The 25,440-nt window shown below is 39.8% G+C and overlaps 1 protein-coding gene across 7 annotated transcripts in view; it reads left to right on the forward strand.

Annotated features, from left to right (window-relative positions):
- The window catches only part of foxp1b (forkhead box P1b), a 190,121-nt gene that overhangs the window by 104,134 nt on the left and 60,547 nt on the right, over positions 1 to 25,440 (forward strand). For all 7 annotated transcript variants that reach the window (XM_077574039.1, XM_077574037.1, XM_077574033.1 and 4 more), the window contains one exon: positions 16,492 to 16,590. In XM_077574039.1, the coding sequence (XP_077430165.1) occupies positions 16,492 to 16,590 (99 nt within the window). The remainder of the gene's footprint in view (positions 1 to 16,491; positions 16,591 to 25,440) is intronic.

Here is a 25,440-nt window from a genome sequence, read left to right on the forward strand (position 1 = left end):
TGGTTTAAGGGGCAGTTACTGCTTTTATGTTAGTACAGACGCTCCCCAACTTACGAACGAGTTACGTTCCGAGCGAGCGTTCGTAAGGTGAATTTGTTCGTAAGTTGCTTCAGTGCTATATTTTGTATTATAATTTATGTTTAAAGAGAATAAGTACAGTACTGTACTACGTATGTTAGAGAGAGAGAGCGAGAGACACACACAGTATGCACATGTACGTAATAAGATAAATAAAATGAAGTTTAACTTACTTTTGGAAGATGTACTCGATGCTTAAGGATTTGATGGAGGAGGAGGAAGAGGAGGATTTTATATCATGAGAGGTTCTTCGTCGTCGCTGGAATGGGCTTCAAAAGTTACTTCCTCCTCCGTAACTTCAATGTAGGAAGAAGTTGAGGGTCGCGGAGAAGAAGATGAGGGTTGATGAGTATCTTCCTTGGAGGATTTACTAGAAACTGGCCGAAAGAAGGGATCTAACTACGATTGCACAGTTTTCTTCTTTTTTCATCATAAATGATGCGGTAGCACTGTATGGCATCATTCAATTGGTTTGCAACCTTTGTGCAACGTTCAATATTTGGGTCTTGCTGCTCGAAGAGTGCGATGGCTTTATCTATGAGCGACAGGCGTTTCTTCTTCTTCCTCCTCCTCGACACGTTGCTGAGCCTCCAATGCTGGGTGAGCTCTCACAGCGCCAAGTGTCGGTATTAGCGGCGGAAAGAAGCACTACAGTACTCGGAAAAAGGTGCGCAATAAAAAATCTAACTTACAGCATCTCTTTCCGAACATTTTTTGACATGCGCGCATGCGCGCAGACATGTTCGTATGTACCGTTGTTCGTAACTCAAATGTTCGTAAGTAGGGGAGCGTCTGTAGTTTGTTGCTTCCTTATTTGTTGTCCCATATAGAACAGCTTTTTAAACTGATTTAAGCTTTATTCTTTGAGTTTATCAGCTGGTAATGTTTGACAATAAAAGATACATAGATGAAGACTGCTACATTAGCTTCTCATTCTAGCTAGCTTCAAACTAGTTAGCTACCGAATGCCCGTCACTTAATTGTGATCAAGAGGTATTGTATTGTTTGTTTAATAAGTGTTATTTATTTCAAGAGGAAGTGTTTTGAAAGCTAACCAAAGTCAATTTTGCGGATATTCACCTTGTTTTCTAAACTTAGCAGAAAAATGTCTACTGTATTGAATTCAGGTGAGTGAATATATTTATGAGTCCATATTCTTAGACCACCATTTAGAGATTCTGACCTCTTTTTCTTAAAACAAACACACACGCGCACACTCACACACACACTGTTGTAATTGGCAACCATGTCTTTTCCATACAGGTACATCAACTTGCTCATTTCTGATTCAAAAAGTCAATTAATAACGATAAACCAAAATGAGTTAAAACTTTGGGCCACCACCACAAGTCCTATCATCTGCTTGTGAGACTATAATACATTACACTTGTGCGACGATTGATATGTCTAGACTCAGTAGAAGATTGCTTCTCTATGTGGCTGAAGCAATCAGATTTCCCCCCTCCTTTTCGCTTTCTTTTATTCCTTTCGGCACAGGATCACATTTCCCATCTTGGAATGGCTTCAACAGAGACACCGCTATTCCCAGGGAGCTGCTGCCTCTGACTGCTTGCAACTCAATCCATAGCCAATTGGACGTGGCTGTGATTCATACACGGTCCTCTGCGTCTGTTCCGTAGACACGGTGGGAATTCTTACTGGCAGCTCATGATGTGTAAGGCCTCTCATCGGGAGAAGTTAAGACACTGAACATCAGATGGCGATGGGGATCAAACAGTTATTTTGCATTATATCTCAAATGTTCTTTATCTCGTAAGTTGAGTGTACGGGCACAATTATGAGCAACCTGTTTGATCGATATTTGAATAATCTACAAAGGTATCATGATTTATTGGAGGTCTCTGTGATACTGTGTATCCAAACATAATAATTGGCAATCCATGAAATACACTTGATGGTACTTTAAATCTGCATTATTTATTGTGACAGTTTGGTCACAGGTCACAATCAAGCACTTTGACGTATTGTGATTGAGCCTATTGTCTGCTTAGCCTTCCCTCTCTATGCAAACAAGCCTTCTGGTTGGACATTCTGTTTGGTTCCTCTGGCTTCACGTTGACTACATTCATTTATATTCACCACAAGTCAATTGGAAGATTTCTGGATTTTACCATTCATATCCCTCAACTCTCAAATGTATTGTAATGTTGAGTCTGCTACCGACGAGGCAACGTTAGTCTCCCATTTTAAACAATACCATTCATGCCATGCATGATAAAATCCACTCGTAGGGTCTCACGCTGGGTTTTTGGAAGTGCCCATTTTCCCAAGCACAACACTCCCCGCTATAAAGTGATGCAAGACTTCCAACAAAGATGCAATCCTGAGAAGTGCATGTTTTCTGACAGTTCAGCACAGTTGGCATCTATCGTCTTTCTCACTCACTTAAACTACTTGATTTGTATTTTTGTGTCTGCTGTGAGGTCAAGGAAAAGGTTGTAGCCCTCATCATTGATTCCATATCATCTAATAGCCTCTATTTTTGGTTTCTTATGTATTATACTGTTTTAATTTGCTTGACCAAAATATATTTTAATTGCTCAACCAGGCTAGCAGCTCATTCTCACACAGCCAGGCAAGAGACTGATGGAGCAACAGTACGATAACCACAAGCTAAGTGTCAGAGCTTGAGGGGGTTTGATGCCTTGCTTAAGGGCAACTTGACATGGCAACACAGAAGTGTCTATATGTATTTTTGCTGCAGTGGGATTTAAATCTTGGACTTCGGGTTCTGTGGTTGTTGGGTTTTTGTTTGTTTTTGGGGTGTTCTTGTTGTCTTGTCTGTGGTTACTGTTTTTGTTGTGTTCCTTGTGAACCTTCCCTTGTCTCGTCAAGCTTTATCATGTCCACCTGTGTTTGTCTGCCCTCCTTCGTGTGTCAACCAATCAGTGCAGCTTAGCCTCTTGTGTTTTGCCCAGATTTGTTTTGTTATCTCAATTAGGGTTGGTGTATTTAGTAGGGGTGTTAGAAAAAATCGATTTGGCAATATATCGCAATATTACAGCGCGCGATTCTTGAATCGATTTGATATGCGGCCGAAACAATTTTTAAACATACATTTTTTTATAGGAATATTCAACAAAACGTCTTATTTAGGATTAGGATTTACACATTAAGCATGGAAGAATGTTATATTCATGGAACATTAAGCCTTAATATTTTATTTCAGTGCTGTTCAAACATGAAACAGACTGCAACCTGTTTGTTAAATGCAGTGGCTCAGTTATAAGCCTGAATTTTCAGATAAATAAATACATTTTCATACAAATCTTACAGTGTACATGTACAAGTTTACTGATGAGTATTTTCTAAATTTAAGTTGAAAAAAATCACAATAATCAATTTATAGATTCGTATCAGGATTCATCGGTATCAAATCGAATTGTGACCTATGAATCGTGATATGAATCGAATCGCCAGGTATTAAGCAATTCACACCCCTAGTATTTAGGGAATGTACTATTGCTATCCAATCCGCTATGTCGTCACTTTGAGCCGCCGCAGCTGCGTGTGGTTGTGACGTAACAGACGCAACAATAGCGAGCGAGCATTTAGCAAAACACACAATTGTTCCAATTTCTTTCAAAGTATAAAACATTCGATAAAACCACTGTCATTACTATGACATTCAATAAATATTAACATACTTACATTTATTTGTCTCCTGCTATTTGTTATTTCCTGGTGTCGCCGTTACATCCACTTTAGTTGCCGACTGGGCGTGACTGTAGTAGGAGAGAACCAAGGAAGGTCGGCGTCTATCTTCGTGAAAAGAGACCTTCAGCCCTTGTCTGTAAACCTACCCGCACAGTTTACAAAGAATTGGGAAACTCCTTTGTCGTCTTGAACGCGCATTCCGAGGGCCGAGTGGCAAGACGAGCGGTAAGGGCCGTTATTGGGATTGAGTCTTAGTCTGCTGTCTTTGTTCAGGCCGTGTGGGTGCATTTTTGTTTGCATTATGAGTTGTATGTTGTGTGACATGTCTTGAAGACAAGCCAAGCCAAGCAAAAGTCAAGTCAAATCATGCCACAGACAGCCAAGACACTTCTGTTCAAGTCGAGTCCTGTCGAGTCAAGTCACATCTAGTCCACTCAAGTCCGGTTCTGTCACTCCATGTCTAGTCCAGTCATGCCATCTCACGTTTGCTTGCTCACCTTCTTGGCTTAGTTAACTAAAGTCACTGTGTTTACTCATTACCTCTGTCTGACCAATGTGCCTCCTCGCATTTGGGTCCAATATCCCTCAGACGGCCACAAAACCATGACATTTGGTCCTTTTGGACTGAGGTACTGGCCGATATACCCCATGCCTATAATCATATATTACTCTAGTAGGATCCCCTTTGGTCTTTACCTGAAATAAGTTATGTTTCTTTAAATATGATCTAAATCCCCAAATATCTGGAAATTGGAGTTGTGCTGATAAAATCACATGAATGAAAAGTGGGGCCGATCATCAGGTGAAATGTATCAGGTGAAAAAAAAGATTTTTTCCCCTTAGTTTTTAAATGTCACAAAGTGACAAATCCGTTTGTCAGCTATGCGCCGTTGTGGGAGAGAACACAGCTAACTCCCAGCCAATCGAAGGAGCTCCCCTCATTCCCTTTAAATTCAGTACAGAGAGAACTGTGTCTACATGGCATGGAAATGCAGGAACTGCAAAAACACCTCCACTTGTGCATGACGTTAAAGTTGGCCACTCTTGGAGACCAACTAGCACTCCCAATCGTGCGGCCATGTGTTTTGCACTGCAACACTTCAAAGCTTGCCCATCGTTTGTGAGTGCATTGACACTTTGATACAGCATTTGTCCCTTTCTGGTCATTCGCCTGCTGTCACCATATACCAAAATTGCACAGCTGTCTGATTTTTCTGTGTGACCTCACTCCCTAACTATAGTCATTCACAGCCAAATCTCGAGCTAAAATTTAAATACAGTACTTGGCTCAAGGTGGATAGACATAAGAGACACGCGACCGAGCACTGATAGACTTTCCACTGGAGTGGATTAAATCAGCATCAAGAGCCTATAAGCTCTACTGGAGCCAATAAGAAAATGCGGTATCTTAATGGTACATATTTTCATGAGGCAGCCCAGTTGCCTAATATGTCTATTCTTATGAGTCATTTACTTCTTTAATTACCTTTAGCAGCAGATGCACAATGGTGTATTAATGTGAATGATTTTTACTGCCACTTTATCATACTGAGCCTCTGAAGTTGAAAGGCGTAATTGAGGCGGAAGAGCGACTCACAAGAGAAACAATATATAGTTGCTGGTTGCTCATGTACTCCGGGAGCGTGTTTATGGGTTTACGCCGCACTGACGTTGTAATAAACACAGGGTCTATTTAATAATGGCGACGAAAAGAAGGAAATGCTTTTAGCGAGATCTGCGCCGTTATTGAATCATCCTCATTGTTTGGCATAATCAGACAACACCATCCGTGTGTTCACTCCCATGTGTCTCTTCAAGTGTCTCATCGCAGTTTGGCATGCTTCTTTTTGATGGCAACAAAAAGTTACTGATGAAGCATGGAAAAGCTTATTTACTCTTCCCATATTTGCTGCCTGTGCAACTCCCAACAATCCATGTCATTTGCATATGCTGGCTTTTGGTGTGTCTGTGTGTTTTGTCTGCAGCTTGTGTACTTTCCTTGGTGTGATTTTCGCATGCAGGCCATTCTGAATGGAGGCCTTCTTTAGCCATCTGTTGTTAAGCTGCTGGCTAAGCAAGGCTGGGGAATCCAAACAAATGCAGAATACACAGCAAACGGAAGCTGTCAGGCCCGCGTAACTGGGCTGACCTCGCCGGGTAAGCGAGGTGTGCAAGAACAAGGGTGACCTCGCAAGTACCAGGCTCCACCCGCCTGAACTGCCTCGTTTGGACACTGCTTTCCCCTCCCCTCGTCGCTACTTTCATCTGCGTCCGTGCTCGAATGACAGTTTTGTGATATAAGACTATTTACGTGACCTTTAACCTGTACAACTCAATTAAACATAAATAAATGTTTGAGTCTTTTAGAGAGGGCAAAAAACAAACAACCGAAATAATATGGTGACACTTTCTGGAGATGCAGCTGTTTTCAGAATTAGCCAATCACATTTAAACTGGTGTTAAATGGGATTTAACAATCAGCCATTACCATTAAAAATCCCTCTGATTAACCAAACCAAAAGTTCTGATGTTCTAGTAGGCCCTCCCCTGAGATTTGTTTTCTTTGTAGCAAAAGCCTGAAGGTTTTGTACAGTAAAACAGCACATTTAAATGCACATTTTACATAATGAAACTTTTAGTAGCCCTACACTACACACAGTCAAATGTGATAATAAAAAAAAAAAATGCTAATTTATTCTTACTTTGATCTAATGTTAATTCATTTGAACTGAAATAGCAATTCAGATGATGAATGGATGGAAGTAGAGAACATTGCAACTCGCAATAAGCGATTGCCAATAATGAAATCTCATTTACTGGATAGCTTGTGTTTTTAATTAAGCTCATGATAAAGAAAGAATATACTCAAGCGGCCACGACACTCACTCACTTTCTACCAACAACAAGCTAATCTTTGCTCCTCCCCCAAATATTGGCATTTTTGAAGCGCAAAGTTTAGCTGACTCCAATTTAATATGAGTTTAAATGTTATTTGATAATTTTGAACACATTAACATCCCGTTTGAAGAGGGTGTGCACATGTTTCCGAGTTTTTACTTCCTCTCTCAAGTTTGTTTACAATTTAGTTGTACACGTTAGAGGTTACGTATACATAAATGGTGGAACAAAGTTTTGAAATTATTTATCTTGGTGTATTAAAAAAAAAAAGCTTTAGAACAGGGGTTTGTAGACTTTTCATTTCCACTGTATATGATATTAAAGTTGTAAGTACAACAAAGTAGACAGCTATTTTACATATGTTTGGAAATATAATGCCTAGATATAGACCGATTATTGGCCCTATCCGTTTATCGGCCTGGCCGATATTATTAACGGTGCATTCAGATTCGTAAAAAAAAGCCAATGCCGATATTTGTCAAATTGCCAAATATCGGCATTGGCTTTTTTACTAATCTGAATGCCGATAAAGCTGGCATCTCACTGAGCGGTGAATGCTTGAGAACATAGCACATATAGGGTTTTCATCAGGATTTGTAAGATGTTCACAGACAGTTTTTACTTGTCGCAAAGACATTTCGAACATATTTAGACAGATAGTCTGTGAAGATCTTCTGAAACCTTTTACAAACCCTGAGTAAAACCCCAAATTGGCTACATTTGCATGCATTTATCGCTCAGTGAGATACAGGGACTTTTTTATTTATGGGTTTATTCAAACTTCCCCTTCAGAAAAATGATGCTGACACAACTCCTTACACTTTTTATTTTGAAAAATTAAAAATATTATAATAAACTAAAAAATTATGCTGAAATTTTAGAAAACTTTATTTACCGTAGAAAAATGTAGGGAACTATTTATTTGATTAGTTTTTGATTTAGCTTAACACTTGCGGATGACTCTGGAAGATCCCTGCACTTTTTATAATTATAAACAAAGCTGTCAATTATTTAAATGTTTAAAATAAAAAATCATTTTAAAATGTTTAAGTTTTGATGGTAATATTTTCCCTTTTACTGTAAATGAATATCGGCTTGAAATATCGGTTATCGGTCTCCTTGACTACTAATTATCGTTATCGTATCGGCCTTGAAAAACCCATATCGGTCTATCACTAATAATGCCTGTCTGTGAGTGATGTGGCAAGTGCTCCATGATGCAAATGCTTCTACCAAGTGACTTATTCTCCATGTGGAGTGCCAGGTTTAATTGTTATTAACTACACAGTGCTTCAGGCGAACTTTATGTTCTGCTTTACCTTGAAGACAAATATTGTGTATTTGGAAGTGTTCATCATTTTAATGCGTTTTTATTAATAGTGACTACAAATGAATCACTTAAGCATATTATTGAACAAATTTTGATGGTGAAATGTACTGTTTTATTTTGTTATATACTTGTAACACACTAAAATATGGGGGCAAAAAAAAGTACGTAAATAATAGGCACTCATTTTTTTTGTTTTAATTGACTGCTTGCCATCTTTCATAATAGCCTAACGTGAGCAAATATCTGAGCTTGTTCAATTCGGGCTGGACATTGTGATTTAAAGTACGAATGAGGAGCAAAGTGTCTTGTCTTTGAAGGAAATAGCAGCAGTGAAGAATGGCAGGTGAGTGTAGAATCAGGATCAGTGGGAAAGTCAAACACATAACCTTGACATTTAGGCCCATGCTGCCGAAAACCCCGCCGAGGCCACAGACGGAAGCCAGAGGGCCTGATATCTTGTGAGACGGACTACATTAAGGGCTAACCTATTACTCGTGTTGTTGCTGGCTGTCTCTGAGCTGCCATCCCCTGCCTAATAATGTCTTCTGATACGTGTCTGTTAAGTAAATACGCCACCCATCTCCACACGAGTACGGAAACACGTGCACATCTCATTCCATCTCCTCCTTTCTCTGTGGCCGCAGGGATCCAGTTACACCTGCTTGCACATCGTCTAGCAATTAGGAGCAATCTGCTTCAAATCATTTCACGTTCAAGGTCTCTACCACCTGTAGCGACAGAAGACAGACATTTGTAGAACTTTAGAGATCTCTTCAATGACGCTTGAGAAAAACAAAGATGGCACAATTCTGTTTGACACCCTTAACATACACCCAACTAACTGTTTTCCCTCTACTTTTATTCATCCACACTCTTTAATCATTTTTCTGCTTGGTATTCAACAAGTGTGTGTACAGTATATCACAGTTAAATTTAAAGTGATAATGCGTAATGCATGCTATCCATGCCTGTCGGCTGTTTAGCGTTTTTGTTTGTTGGTGTTTGTGCGCAGAAGAGCTGGTTTTGTTGTGGGGTGGGATGCGGGGGGCGGGGGTGGGGGTTGATTTGTGATGTGTTGAATCCAGCTGAGAACTAACATGACTGTGTGGCAATGCTCTGAGCTGGGATTTGTAAGACACCCAGAGCTGGCTTTAGCAGCAGGAAACCCCAAAGCCTGTAAATAATCCACATGTGCAGAAAGCACATAAAGACATCCAGTACTTAGCAGTTCTCTTATCACAGCTTGATGGCTCCAGGGACAAAAGAGATGCTCCTCCCTTTAATCACTAATATAATGTGAAAAGTAGATGCGGATAATATTTTAGCATATATGAAATCGATAAAATAAAAGAGTGTGTTGCTGATAAAGCTTGTCATGTGCTGCAGGTTGTTTTCTAATGAAAAACCCCTGCAGGATTCAATCCCTAAGTTTTGTGTAAATTCATAGTTGTTTTTTTCACAATGTGTGTATTAGGGTTACAGATATTGTTTTGAATGTTAAACAGTAACACGCACACATTCCAAACAATAGCCACTCACAGGCCCGGACTGGGCCATCTGGTAGAACGGGACACATCCCGGTGGGCCAGCCCTAAATTTTGGGCCGCGAATCGGCAGGCAGGAGCTCACGCATTTGTTTCAAAATCACGCAGCCCACACATTCGTTTTGAAATCAGTCCGTAAATAAAGAATATACATCTTATGTTGACTGTCTCATTGCCAATCAACTGTAACTCTCAATGACAGGACATTAATAGCACTGTCTGCCTGCCTTTGTTACTAAGGGTGTCACCAAGCTACAATAATTTATCATCAAAAATAGCAAAACTTTAATCAATGAATAGAAACAATAAACTATATAACTAGATTAAACTTGTCTGTACAAGAAAAAACACATAAAAGAGGCAAAGCACAATCACAAAGTATAATGGGAAAGCCTCCTATGATTACCGTTACAGTAGTGTGTACCAGAAGTGGTAAGAACTTCTACTATTCCTTTCGGCTTTTCCCTTCAGGGGTCGCCACAGCGAATCATTTGCCTCCATCTAACCCTGTCCTCTGCAACCTGTGCTCTCATACCAACTACCTTCATGTCCCCTTTAACTACATTCATGAATCTCCTCTTTGGTCTTCCTCTAGACCACCTGCCTGGCATTTGGAAACTCAGCATCCTTCTGCAGATATACTGACTATCTCTCCTCTGGACATGTCCAAACCATCTCAGTCTGGCCTCTCTGACTTTATATCCAAATCCTGTAACATGTGCTGTCCCTCTGATGTACTCATTCCTGATTCTATCCATCCTGGTCACTCCCAAAGAGAACCTCAGCATCTTCATCTCTGCCACCTCCAGCTCTGCCTCCTGTCTTTTTCTCAGTGGCACTGTCTCCAGACCAAACGTCGCTGGTCTCACCACAGTTTTATAAACCTTTCTTTCACGAAACTCTTCTATCACACCTGACACTTTTCTCCACCCGTGCCAGCCTGCCTGCACACGCTTCTTCACTTCTTTTCCACACCCTCCATTGCTCTGGACTTTTAACCCTAAATACTTTAACTCCTCCACCTTCTTGGTCTCTTCTCCCCGTAACCTCACTCTCCCACTTGGGTCCTTCCCATTCACACACAGATACTCCGTCTTGCTACGGCTAACCTTCATTCCCCGCCTTTCCAGGGCAAACCTCCACGCCTCTAGCTTCTCCTCCACCGGTTCCCTGCTCTCACTACAGATCACAATGTCATCAGCAAACATCATAGTCCATGGAGATTCCTGTCTAACCTCTTCTGTCATCATGTCCATTACTGTAGCGAACAAGAAGGTGTTCAGAGCTTATCCCTGATGTAGTCCCACTTCCACTTTGAAATCTTCCGTCACACCTACAGCACACCTCACCGCTGTTTTACAGTCCTCATACATGTCCTGCACCACTTGAACATACTTCTCTGCCACTCCAGACTTTCATACAAAACCACTGTTCCTCTCTGGGTACCCTGTGATAAGCTTTCTCCAGATCTACAAAGACACAATTCAGCTCCTTCTGACCTTCTCTGTACTTCTCTATCAACATCCTCAAAGCAAATACTGCATCTGCGGTACTCTTTTTTGGGCATGAAACCATACTGCTGCTCACATATCTTCACCTCTGCCCTCAGTCTAGCTTCAGCTGCTCTTTCCCATAGCTTCATTGTGTGGCTCATCAGCTTTATTCCTCTGTAGTTGCCACGTCTCCCTTGTTCTTAAAAATGGGCACCAGCACACTTCTCCATTCCTCAGGCATCTTCTCACTATCTAAGATCCTGTTGAACAACCCAGTCAGAAATGTTACTGCTACCTCTCCGAGACACTTCCATACCTCCACAGGTATATCATCAGAACTGAGTACCATATCCACTCTTCATCCTTTTCAAGGCCTTTCTCACTTCATCCTAATCTTTGCTACTTCCTGGTCCACAACAGTCACCTCTTCTATTCTTTGTTCTCTCTCATTTTCCTCATTCATCAACTCTTCAAAGTACTCTTTCTATCTTCCCATCCCACTACTGGCATCTGTCAACACCCTTCCATCCCTATCCTTTATAACCCTAACCTGCTGCACATCCTTCCCATCTCTGTCTCTTTGCCTTGTCAACCTGTATAGATTAGTCTCTCCCTCCTTACTGTCCAACCTAGCATACTAGTCATTGTATACCCCTCGTTTGGCCATTGTCACTTCTACTTTCACCTTACACTGCATTTCCCTGTACTCCTGTCTACTTTCTTCAGTCCTCTAAGTGTCCCACGTCTTCTTAGTTAACCTCTTTCTCTGGATCCACTTCTGCACCTCCTCATTCCACCACCAAGTCTCCTTATCTCCTTTCCTTCCAGATGACGCACCAAGGACAGTCCTACCTGTCTCCCTGATCACATTTGCTTTAGTTGTCCAGTTATCTGAAAACGCCTCCTGACCATCCAGTGCCTGTCTCAACTCCTTCCTGAAAGTCATACAACACTCTTCCTTTTCAGCTTCCACCATTTCATCCTCTGCTCTGCCTTTGCTGTCTTCCTCACCACCATAGTCATCCTACACACTACCATCCTATGCTGTCTGGCTACACTCTCACCTACCACTACTTTGCAGTCGGTGATCTCTTTCAGATTACTTTGATTACAAGATGTAGTCTACCTGTGTACTCCTACCTCCACTCTTGTAGGTCACCCTATGTTACTGCCTCTTCTGGAAGAAATTATTCATGACAGCCATTTCTATTCTTTTTGCAAAGTCAACCACCTTCTGCGTTCCTCTCCTGGATACCAAACTTGCCCATCACCTCCTCATCACCTGTTTCCTGCACCAACATGTCCATTGAAGACAGCGCCAATGACAACTCTCTCACTTCTTGGGATGCTCTGCGTCATTTCATCAAGGTTCAACCAAAAGTTCTCCTTCTCCTCCAGCTCACATCCTACCTGTGGCGCATACCCACTAACAACATTCATCATCACACCTTTGATTCTTATTTTCAGACTCATCACTCTATCTGACACTCTTATTACCTCCAGGACGTTCCTAACAAACTCTCCTTCACGATAACTCCTACTCCATTTCTCTTCCTATCTACACCATGATAGAACAACTTGGACCCTGCTCCTAAACTTCTAGCTTTGCTCCCTTTCCACCTGGTCTCCTGAACACACAGTATGTCCACCTTCCTCCTCTGCAACACGTCAACCAGCGCTCTACCTTTTCCTGTCATAGTTCCAACATTCAAAGTCCCTACTCTCATTCCTAGACTTTTGGTGTTACTCTTTTCTTTTTTCCTACCAAGTGGTAAGAACACATTTTAAAATAAGAGTACTAACAATAAGCACAGTGTTAGTTGCCTTAATCTTGCTGGTTTAACTTCATTTGGTAAGTGTGTCTTATGAAGTGTAAAGTGTCTATCCCATTTAATGTACATTTACATTTTAGTTTCTTTTTGTCCTTTTTTTGTTCATATACTTGTTCAAATAAAATAAACAAAGAGCATGTAAGCTTGTAAGAGCATTCAATTGTAAATTACATTTTTGATCAAATGCAATATGAATATTGTTGGAGGGAATGCTCATCTATTTTACATTGATACACTAACTCTAAGATTGTGTATGTTCATTATAATGTGAACTAAAGTGGGCCGGTCTGAGCCCTGAAACTCCAGGGCTGAAAATTAGTCCTAGTCCGGCCCTGGCCACCTATACATTAGTAGAAATCTTTATGTGGGTCAATATTTGCCTTTTCTACTGTTCAGTTTTCAGGGGAACCTGCTTAACTGACTTGCATAGTTCTCTATTGCCCAGATGTGTTGCTTCAATCAAGCCATTATAATGTCCAGACAAGAAAGCAGCTCTACTTTTTAGGTGTGACAGATGACTTGAGCCTGTCAACACTTCACTTGATCACATTTGGCCAAAGCAGTTATCAGATTGGAGTTGCGTCTCAAGTGAGTGATATCTCTGAATGGGAGATCAAAAGAAGATAGATTCCAGAGCGCACGTAAGGAGGGGAAGTGGACTGGGTGCTATGTAAACATGTAGAGGCAGTTCACATGCAGTTATTCTAGGCCTCTGTAAGGTCTGCCTTTTTAACATACAAGCTTGACAGCAACACTCCTAAAGGTGAAAAGCACAAGTCCCAGTAAAGAAGACATTTGCTGCTTTTCTTGCCTTTTAAAAGTCACATTCTATTATAACCCAGAAGAGCTAGTCTTGTGCCGTCAGGCAGCAATTTGATTTTAATTTGCCAAAGTCGAGATGATCATGACTCTGTTTTCAATTGTGTGATCACATAATTATTGTTCTTGCTATAATTAGAAGAATTATTTCATATAACCGTTGACATGAATAGAATGAGGCTGATAATCTTTCTAACTCCCTGCAAAATTGCTTTTGCTAAATTGATATGGTCCTGAGGCAGGTCGAGGCGTTACCTTTTTTCAGAGCTGACGAATGTTATGGATCATCCGCATTTTGTTACGAAAATCACTGAACGCTAATGGAATGGGGGTCAAATTGCTCAAACAGGTTGAAAATGAGCAAACATAAATAAGTATGTTATATGTTTGACAACATGACAATTGCCGAAGCGTGCGTTGTGAAGTGAAAGCTAGCGGCTGACTGGGGGCTCAAGATAAATGGATTTTTTTGTGTGCCATTTTTTGTGCTTAGTGTTATTTTTCATCGATACATATTTTTTTTAATAGACTAGCTTTCTTTACTAAGTTAGGCAACATAATCTGCTAAGGCTAACTGATTAATTGACACAGATGCCTTTGACGATTGCTCGCCGAAATCTCATATGTATACTTTGGGTGTGTTCGGAAATACGCTTAAGCGCTCTCTGCTAAATTCCAGAGCGTTTGGAAACGCTTTAAACGTTTATTATGTTTTATAAGTATTCCATTCTCACCATCAAGGTTGATGTAATAAATACATTAGAATAACAATATTGAAGCCATAATTTACAATTACAATTGTGATTTTAATGGTATATGATGTATAATTATAATGATTTTGTGATTTGAAAAACAGTAAGCAGAATTTTTTAAAATTATATTACATATACAGTGTTTACTCGCTATAACGCGGTTCACATTTTCTGGCCTCGCTTTTTCTCTTTCTTTTTTTTTGGTGCAATTTTGCATGCATATTTTTTTTACAGTATTGTACCTATTTTATAAAATTACATGAACATTGATAATGTATAAACAAGAGTTACATTATAGAAAATACAAATGCCTCAATGAGAAAAGTGTATAAACTGTTTGGTGAGGGGTTTTAGAGCCACAAAACATTTATAATAAATGTAAAACATAAAGATAACTACTTCACAGATTTCATTTATTGCGGGTATTTTTTTGGAACCTAATCCCAGTGGAAAACAAGGGAAAACTGTACTGCGATAACTGTCCCATGTCAGTTTTCCTCGTCTCGTCAGTTTGTTTGCATTTAGTTTTCTGCTTTCTTTCAGATTCGTTCAGTTCAATCTGTTACGGTCCGGAGAGTCAATGACCCAGTTGCGGGGATGTGAGGCAGAAGTGCTCTCAAAAAGTGTTTAATTCCAGTAATATAAAACAAAATTCACTTAAATCCAAACAACAAGTTGCAAGTAACACACACGCAACCAGACTAAACTCACTGTGACATGGGGACGCCACAACTGACAGCAACAAGAAGAAACACATCATGACAATCACATCATACTTTTAAAATAGTCATCATCTTTCTGGACAGAAGGGTCAACTACATATTATGTTGTATGATTGAGCCACGGAGCAAGTTCTAAGCTATTGTCATTTTATATTTTCAAGAAGACTTCCCAGAAATGTATTTCTTTATCCATTACTGTCTGAACTTTCCATCATATCCTGTTGACTCAACTCTTTGTTCCAACACACTCAGTTGTAAACCCACACGTAGTCTCTAACACTCACACAGCGCACACAGACACACACACACACACACCAGACGCCTCACTGCATTTGTCATCACTTACAGTGGAAAAGAAAACATGTTGACATCGGAAAGAAAGCACATATTTGGCATTGGAAAAATCCCAATTATTGGCAAGTTTAATACACTTTGATACATTATATCATGTGACGTAACAAACCAGCTATTCTACTAATTTTGACAAGTAATGGTTGGCACACAGCTTTGCTTCTTTATATATTAAACATGTTAAAGTGTTGTTCGACATCACACAGTTATCTCATTTTTTTCATCGTCCATCTTCTGACGCATCACACATTTGTTCCAATATTACCCCAATAATTGAAGAGGGGACTGATAGATTTTCCATCTATGAGATGAGCGATGTGCCCCTGACTGTTTGTTTCATTGTGGGAGCAATCATCTGAGAATCGTGGAAAGAATGAAGCTGGTTATTTACCCAGATGGTTTACTGGTGGAGGTGTGAGACTGGCCAGCTCGCTGTGGGAACACAACGCTTGCTTTTCTTGGTATCGCTGACCGTTTTCAAGACCACAGTCTTTTTTTCCCCCCAGCACTCCTCAGCTTTGTTTGCTCTGGATGGCATGTTTGATTATTTATCGTAAGGGAAAAGGGAGTAGCTGGAGCAATAAACATGTGACTTCACTATATTTTGTTTTCCACTGAGAAGGCTGTGTCCCTTTAACAGATATTTGAAGCAGTCATAAAGCTGTTTATTTGCTTTCTTGATTGGAGTTTGGCAACGCTCAAGGAGAGCCAAAAGCACTGATAACCATCAAACAATATAAAACGCTGCAAATGGAACTTATCTCTCTGGATACTCTTTTGTTTGTGTTTTGTCATCCGATCAATTGTTTACGTCAACTTTACTCGCAGTAAATGATATCATGGGAGAATATCAAGCGATGTTTATTAGTTTATCAGAAGAGAGAGCATCTGCTCTAAAAATGGGCATAGGTGTGCTCTCAAGGGGCATATTACTATTTGACACTTTTCTGTTGGGCTTCATAAAAAAATCATTTAACCTATTTTCTTTTTTCAGACTCTTCAAGTAGCTGGGCAGTTACTTCTGCAGCAGCACTTTCAACAAAACACTGGCCGCGAATCCCTCAAAGCAAACGACAAGGACCAAAGCTTACAGGTACTGCCAAATATTTTATTTTTGCTACTTTTACTACTACTACTGCTCTCTAATGCAAATGTTTATTAGTGTACTCAGCCATAAAAATAAAAAGTAAAATGGTGTTTTTGCATAGGAATAAAAAATGGAAATTTTTAATTCAGCATTTTTATTACTATTTATATATATATATTACTTATTACTGTCAAAATTTAAGCGTTAACTCATGAATTAATCACAAAAAAATATTCCATTAATCATGTATTGTTGTGCAAATATAAGTAAAGTAAATAAATGTTTGCGTATGACATTCAGAATATTTGTTCATGTCAAACTATTGGGGTCATTTTCCATTTTAAGTTATGTAAGTAATTAACTGATTAGAAAAAGAGGAGGATGAGTGTGTGCAGTTGATCAAATTTTTTTGAAGACATCCTCATAACATTCAATGTCAAAAAAATTAACACATAACAGGTGCTCTTCAAAGTTGGCGAGCAAATTTTTTTGATAAAAAGCCTCTTTAATTAAGGGATTAATCGTGATAATCAAAATTCTAAAATGTGATTAATCTGATTAAAAAATGTAATCATTTGACAGCTCTAATTTTTATACACAAAACTAAAGAGTGGATATTGAATAGACAAGAGTGATATGTTTTTTTATTTAGGGCCGATACCGATTACATTGGGGAACAATTTTAAAAAATATGTGTTTGGATTTTTATGTTGATTAAAATTAAAATTGGCATGCCAATTCCAAAATTGCAGTCACTCTTTTCCTAGCACATTACGTTTTATTCACAGCTTACTCTCCAAATAGGCACATTTCCATTAGCTATAGAAAGACTATATATAATATATAATATTGTTTTAAAATGTCAACACAAAAATCAGGGAGCTCCCAGGGTCATCAGTTGTATCTTAAAAAGTTGAAAACAAACAATACCACAGCTCCCTATAGTTTTCTACAATAACCACATTTTTTCCAAATATTCAAAATAACTGAAATGTTAAACTGTCATGTATCTTTGTTTTAACTCTTTCACTGCCACTGACGTTAAAAGACGTCAAGTAAAAACCTACGGAGGGCTGCCAATGACGTTAAATGACGTCATCCAATTTATTTATTTTTAAACGGGTAGAGGGAACCCTTCCGCATCTGTGGTGAAAGTTTCCAGCAAGTCTGTTGTGCCTAATGACTATTTTTGGCCCCTAGAGGGCAGCGATGACTCTCTTTTGACAAGATTGGGTAGGCGTCAGCAGAAGACGTGAGGCGGGGCTAGAGTGTTGAGGGGACATTGGCTGAAGAAGCCATAATGGCGACCGGTTTGCAAGCAGCTCACGGTCGAGCCGTTTTTTTTCAAAGACGAAAGCATCGACCAACGCTATAAAGAGCACATTGATGACGACGATGATCATCATCGATGATGATGATGGTGACTCCGAGGTTGACGGCGAAGTTGGAAGCGTTGACGCGGCGGCTATGACGACGTCATAAAAGGTTCACGGGCGAGCGATGCCAACACCGGAAAACGCGGAGCACAACCGAGCACGCTCAGCGCGACGTTCAATCGGACGACGAAGAGTGCCCCGAGTCCAATGCATATTCATCGGAGGAGTGGGTACAGTCTGCTACTTGCTATTATTAAAAAAAGGCCGTCTGCACGCGAAACGGACAATGGAAAGTGAAAATAATCTGTTGTGCAAACCCTGCTCCCTCTCCTTGCACGCAGGAAAGCGTTACAAAAAGAAAAACTGTATTTGAAACACCCACATAATTGTAAATAGTACCACAGTTGCACACATTTGTAAATAGTTTGCGAAATTGTTTTGTCAAATTGTTACACTGTTGAATGGAAATAAACGTATTTTGCAAACTAAAAACACTTTTTCATTGTTGGTGGTGGTGTATTACAGAAGTAAAGCACTATTTAGGTGTTTGTGGCATCATTCATGGACAAAAAGAAGTGTACAATTCACTAGAGTGCATGAAATAACATAGTTTCACAAAAAGCTCTTTTTCTCCGCTTTTTTTCAAAACAGAGCATTTCGGTGAAAGTAACCATTTTCTATTGTTGATTACTGAAGAACGGAATAAGGTAGAAACAAACTTTTTTTTCTGATGAAAGATGAGAGTCCAATCTTTCATTTGGTAGTATGTGTGTTTCCGTAGTCCAAACACAACATTTTCTGTGGACCTTGAAAGATCAGTCAAAATGCTTAAATCGTCTGGCACTGGCAGTGAAAGAGTTCATTTCAAACAGACAAAAAAATGTGCGTAGAGAGTTCAGTGATTTGTTTGTCTGTCGTCAGATTGTTAAAAAGGCCTATACCGATATTTGTTGACATGCCGAATATCGGGTTGGCCGATAATCTTTCTATCCCTAATTGCACAGGTGCTAAATCAGCATGATTGAATTTCCATTCATTCTGTATGCTGCCTTAGAGGCGCATCTTTTTGACTTGGATGGAGGGAATCAGTGTGAAATTGCTAACAACTTCAGGGCATATTTGGTGATTAATTGGGAGGCCCTGTTCTTTGTGCATGTGTATATAATATTTAATGCCCCGACTGTCCCATTGGGGGCCCTTTTTAATGAGCCATTGTAGCAGCTAGGTGTAATGTCAGGTTGTGAAAAAGCTACTTTGTTGTGCAGATGTCTTCAGAGTTGCTCCCGAGGATGAAATATGACTGCGATGACCTTTCAGTTGTGCGCATATTTGTCAGGATTCAAATAAGTTAAAGGGATCAAAGCAAACGGTTTCCCCAACCTGGCAGGGAATTGTGCTTCAGAGGTCAACATAGGGGACCACAATCGCAAATTCCTGCATACAGCCAGTTGTTGGTACATAGTGAAGTACTTGGCCATCTTCTGCAGACAAAGACAAAATTAGAATTCTAATTTATTAATGTATACAGAGAGCTTGGCCAAGCTGTCACTCAGCTTTTGAAAAGAGAGTTGCCCGCCACCCCACCCCACTCATGCCCACTTGGTGTGAAAAGAGCACAGACTTGCTGTAGTATCTTTACTAACAACATAAATTGCCTGATGTCCATTGTTCTGTTTTGCTGGGTTAAATGCGCTGCAACGCAAATGCCACACGTCCAGAGGGTGTTTATCTCGGAATTACATGTTCTGTTAATTAAACAAATCCCAGTCTAGCATTCATACACAGAGGATGAACATGCGTTGTGAGGACATGTCAATTTATATGATGAGAGATTGCAGACTGACTCACTGACTCATCTACTGTGCTCTTTAAAAATAAGCAAGCTGCAATCACAGGGAACGTTCACGATCTCCATTATACACCCTGGATAATGATTCTCTGTTGGGCCAGACTAGTTCATAAAAGGCATGATCCAGCAGTTATTAGGCTGTGTAGTAAACCCCATAAAAGCACCTGATCTGTGGTAAAGGCTCTGCTCATCTCAGTGCTCTTCCCATTAGGCACAAGGAGATGCGCTTAGAGACTTTTAACTCATTTGGAGATGGAGATTTACAGGCTGGCTTTCCAATTCACTCGTATTCAAGTCAAAAATAATGAAGCTCAGTGTACACACAACATCGGAAACAAAGTGGCTTCACAGAAGTGGTAGTGGTAGTAGCAGGAGTCCTTGATGTACATGAAATAGCTCTTTTCAGGGTGCCCCCACACGCACAACCCCTCAACCCTTTGCTGCCTCTGGATAAAAGATGCCTCTTGCTTTATACTCTCTTGCCTTGAGGCACCTTAATCATCCTTGATATACAAACAGCTTCCTTGCATGCTGCATGGAGTGCAGCAAAGCATACTTGACTGGTCGAGAAGCCAGCAAATTACATTGGCAGGATGACACGTGTAATTAAAAGCAGCCATGTCACTTTTACCTTTAACATTTCACACCTACAGTGACACAACGATGAGAGCCAGCAACTCCCACCCCGCTAATTACCATTATCAGTGAAATGGTAGGGTTTGACTCATTAGTTCCATGTGCATTTAATTAGAAGCCGGCTGAAATTGGATTTAACTTATTACTTTTTCATGGATCACTTTCTTGTCATCACTTCAAATGGGATTGCAGCCCCAGGTAACTAATTATGCCAGCCGTAGGATCAGGAATAGAGAAATAGGTAATTAGGAACAACACTGTCGGACCCTTGCTGATAGTCCACCAGCATCAAAGGGGGGGGGGGGGGGGGGTACAGCTAGTTTGTGTCATTGCTCACCATTCAAGCGAACTACATTTCAATGCAAGGGATCCGAGGGAAGGCATCAACCTCCTGTAGGGGGATTAAGCAGTCTACAGTTCGGCTTGAAGATGTTATGCCAACATGATGTCTTTGCTACCGGTTTGATGGCCAGATTAGATTTCTCTGTGAGACGGGATTGGCCGGCATTATTAATGTCATTGGCGCAGTGATTGGTCGGCCAGCATCCAGCTAATGTTCCCTGTGCAGATTTTACTCCGAGGTGGATACATTTGGAATGAAATATACATAGAACGCAACAAATGAAGCATGAGCACAAGGCAGTTTGGAGTTGCATCATAGCAGAAGTAGTTTGCTTCCTTGAGAAAAGGGAACTTTATGTACTTTTGTGGACTTTCAGCTTAATGTGTTGATCATCTTATCAGGTATTTGAATCTAAATTAATATATTTTTTAAATGGGGTACTTTCTTTTACTTTGGAAGAAGGTACTATTTTGTTTTCTATCCACCCCCTTCTACACAGTAAATTCCAGAGTAAATTTGACTCTTTTTAGAGTGGGACCAAATAGACTCCGTTTTAGAGTAATATTTACACTTGGAAGAGAGTAAAATAAAGAATTGAAAAAAATAATAATAAAACATATATATATATATATATATATATATATATATATATATAATAAAAGTCACTCAAGGGTTGAGGAACAAACTCAAAACCTTCAGCTTGGAAGCCAGCCGATCTACTCCCTGAGCCATGCAGCTTCTGCTGTGTGTTAGTATATCGCTCGTGTCAGCTGGAATCTTCCTATGTCATGTTTGGGGCTCTGGTTTTTGTTGTGTGGTCCTGCCCTTCCTCGTGTTGACCAATCCGTGCCCTCAGCCACTTGTGTCTTGCCCCAGGTGTGTCTTGTTACCTCGTTAGTTTGTGTGTATTTAGTTCCCTGGGTTTGGTCAGTCCTTGTGGGATCATTGTCGCTTGTCGCTGTCACCTCTGGTGTTCTGTTTGTTACTTTGATTTTGGATCTTTTCAGATCTTTGTTTATTTAATGCTAACCAGTACCCCTGTTAGTGTTTTTTGTAAAATAAAATATGTCAGTATAACCTGCATTCCTGCCGTGGTTCTCCTGCCTCCCTGCATTTGGGTCCTCCACTCCGCACCGTGACAGATCGTAACAGAATGATCCCACCAGGACTGACCAAACCCAGGGAACTAAATACACACACAAGGACACACCTGGGGCAAGACACAAGTGGCTGAGGGCACGGATTGGTCAACACGAGGAAGGGCAGGACCACACACAAGACCAATGGAGACACACAACCAAAACCAGAGCCCCAAACATCCTAACTCCAAGAGATATTTGGTCTCCTCTTGGATATAAGCAAAAAGTAGGAGGGACATACCTCTAGTGGCAGTCTACCAAGCTGAAGGTCGTGATTTTGTTCCTCAATTCTTGAGTGACTTTTATTTATTTTTTACTCTCTTCCAAATGTAAATATTACTCTAAAACTAAGTCTATTGGTCCCAGTCAAATTTACTACAGAATGTACCGTGTATTTACTCATTTTGCTCCCTTTCTCTCTCCCTTGCTGTTTGAACACCATTGTTGCCTCACTGAGGGTATCTCCAGGTCAAAAGATAATGTCTTTTGAGTATAGTGGATGAAAGCCCCTTAAGTTGCTGTGTGGCCCTAGAACGCCCCCATTCAACTGCATGCGCTTTCTGCATCTTTCATTTGTGGTCTGTTAGGCGTAAGCGTGATGTGACACAATCCATGGGCCAATCCTCTTGCTGACAGGACGAGGAGGAGCTGCCGGCTTTCTTTCTTTTCGTCTCCTACTGTTTTTGCAATAGGCCCATGGCATTGTCCTGACACATGTATACCACAGCGCACCAATCTGTAAGTCATTAGAGCACTAGGCCAGGCCTGTCAGCTGGAGCCCTGCCAGTGCTGCAGGGTGATCTGAGACAGCATTATGAGGTGTTTCTGTAACTAAGTCAGCCAGTAGCCCAGAGTGTCAAAGTAGTTGTTGCGAAGTGGCGGCGAGCATGAGAATATATGATCACAGTTAGTTGTTGCGGTCTTTGGCCCCGTCCACCCAGAAACGGAGCCGACCTTTTACTTATTCATCTTTAAAAAGTCATCCTTAAAGATGGAATAGTTCCAAAAAACGTGTCTGCGTGAAGACACTGAAATGCTTTAGTATACTGTAAATTCCCATGAATAATACTTTTTTTTTTTTTTACAAAAAAGGACTCCAAATCAAGTATTATGCTGGGGGTTTAATAAGAAGGGATTTTTTTCACATTGTTTAAACGTTTACCATTACTTAGGCAGCATCTAGGGTTGTTTAAAAAACAAAACACTGATTCATAGCGTATTTCATACATACGTAACTCTAAATGCTTCACATACTAAAATTAAAAATAGATTTAAAAGCAGTTACAAACTGAATTGAAGTGATTTAAAACCAATACCAAGAAAAGAAAAAAATATCTTACTAAAACAACTAAAAGAACATACAGTGCAGGAACAATATTTTTGAAAACATAATTTTAAAAATACTTTGAAATACCTTAATCATTGTTATGGGAAAATAGCTTCTTCTTCTTTTAAAAGCATTTACACTTAACTTCATATTATTCAATCTAATAATATGATACAAGTAAATTGGGAGACCGTGTTATACACAAGTCCAGAGAAAAACTGCATTTTAAGGGTGTTTTTTTGGGGGGGTAGTATACACGGGTGCATATTATCAGCGGGATTTTACGGTATTTGCCAGGCCTGAAGTGCCGCTGACGCTGCCATAGAACGTCACCGAAAACAGAGAATAAGTAAGCCTGTGAAATGTAAACATACTCACAACAATGGTGGGGAATACGAAATGCACAAGAAAGGAGACATTTGTGAGCTATAAACTTCTGCTTGGGAATAAAAGCCCAGATCACCTCAACCTCTGACATGGTAATCCGCCATTGTTGTCGTAAATGTACTGGCACATGAATGTGACATAAAAATGTACGCGACATGAGCAGATTTGAGTGGAGTTTTGAGTTTGGGGCCATGTATACGGGAACGGAACAGTGGAGCATAGTTAACTTTTCCACGCTGGTAAATGGTTTCCAATTTTTGCATATTCAAGTCCCCAAAACGCCGTCACTGTCTAAACGAAAGGAACTTCTGATTAGTATTTTTGGAGGTTTTACCCGCTAGCGTCCTTGTATAAATGGGCCCTACAATTGCCTTGTCATATGTAGGGCTGGGTATTAATTCTAATTTCCTCAATCGATTCGATTTTGATTCACAAGAGTTCAGTTCAATTTGATTTAGATTTTTCCGATTTGATTCACTTCAATCCGATATTGATTAGTTATGGAACATCAAGTCTTCCTAAATCTCAAGGACATGATAAAAAATCATTAAATTCCAAATTTAATTATACGGAGGAAGTAACTGATTAAATGATTGACTTAAATGTTACACAAACATTGGCATCAGCAAGAATGAGATGAAAAAAAAATCATAATTCTAATTCAATAATTGTAAATTAAAAACATTCAGAATTATCTTAAAGAACAATAAGTCAGCTCTTTCATAAATGTAAGAAAATACTTTTAAATTCAAGAAAACAGTAAAATACAAAAAAAACACAATGGCCTTTAAAATCCTATTTTCTTATAAATTTATGGGGAAAACATCATTTAAATCAATCATAGATCAGGCTCAAAAATGAAAATCGATTCAATATGGAATATTCCTTTTTTTTTTTTTTTTACCCAGCCCTAGTCATACGGGAGGCCTTTCCCAGAAAAGTTACCAGAATTTTTAATACAATCATTGGACTTTGCCATTGTAATTGCTTCACAATGCGATGCGTCAAAAATTCATGCATTAGCCAAATATGTGGTATATTTATTTTAAGAAAACAGTGTTCCTTCACTTTTCGCAGGTGTTAGTTACGTTACACGCCCACCCGCGATAGGACGTTTTTTTGTTGTTTTGTTTTTTGGGGGCGAGTTGCACTTCTACTGAGCCATAATGAAGCCACCAAACAGTCCCCACTCTTTTAATCACTTGTTAACTTTGTAAATATAATAAGAAAAATAGCAGCATGAATAAAGAATACAGTAAATCCGGGAGGGGTGGGCCGGGGGGTGGGCCGTGGGGGCTAATAATCTCTGAAAAATATGCGATATAGTCAGGTACAACCCAAGATTAACCCCGTAATATAGGAATTTTGGATCTTAATAAAAATCTGCGATATAGTGAATACGTGATAAGTGAACCGCAAAGTAGTGAGGGACCACTATATTCAAATATCCACATAAATGTGGAAAACTACTTATGAAGCAATAGCTTGAAGTGAGAAAAGACATTTGTTGCTCTGTGGACACCACAGTTTTTGTAATCAATGAGCTTGTGTGCGGTTTTAATTCATATTGATACCGAAGTTGCTTTGCCTCCCCTTTCTCAAATTATTTTTTTCCCCACCAAATGATGTCGATATGTGAATGTGCTCTGAAAACGTTTTTTATTTTTATTTTTTTAATTCTCACGCAAGTGGATTATCCTCAAAAGGAGTTCATGTTGTTATGTTTCTGTCTGTTCTGTTACGTCTGGAGGTGATACTCTAATGAAATCATGTTTATGGCTTTGAGGTGCGACAGTATG

The sequence above is a fragment of the Vanacampus margaritifer genome, chromosome 8, assembly GCF_051991255.1.
Source record: "Vanacampus margaritifer isolate UIUO_Vmar chromosome 8, RoL_Vmar_1.0, whole genome shotgun sequence".
Classification (NCBI taxonomy): Eukaryota; Metazoa; Chordata; class Actinopteri; order Syngnathiformes; family Syngnathidae; genus Vanacampus; species Vanacampus margaritifer.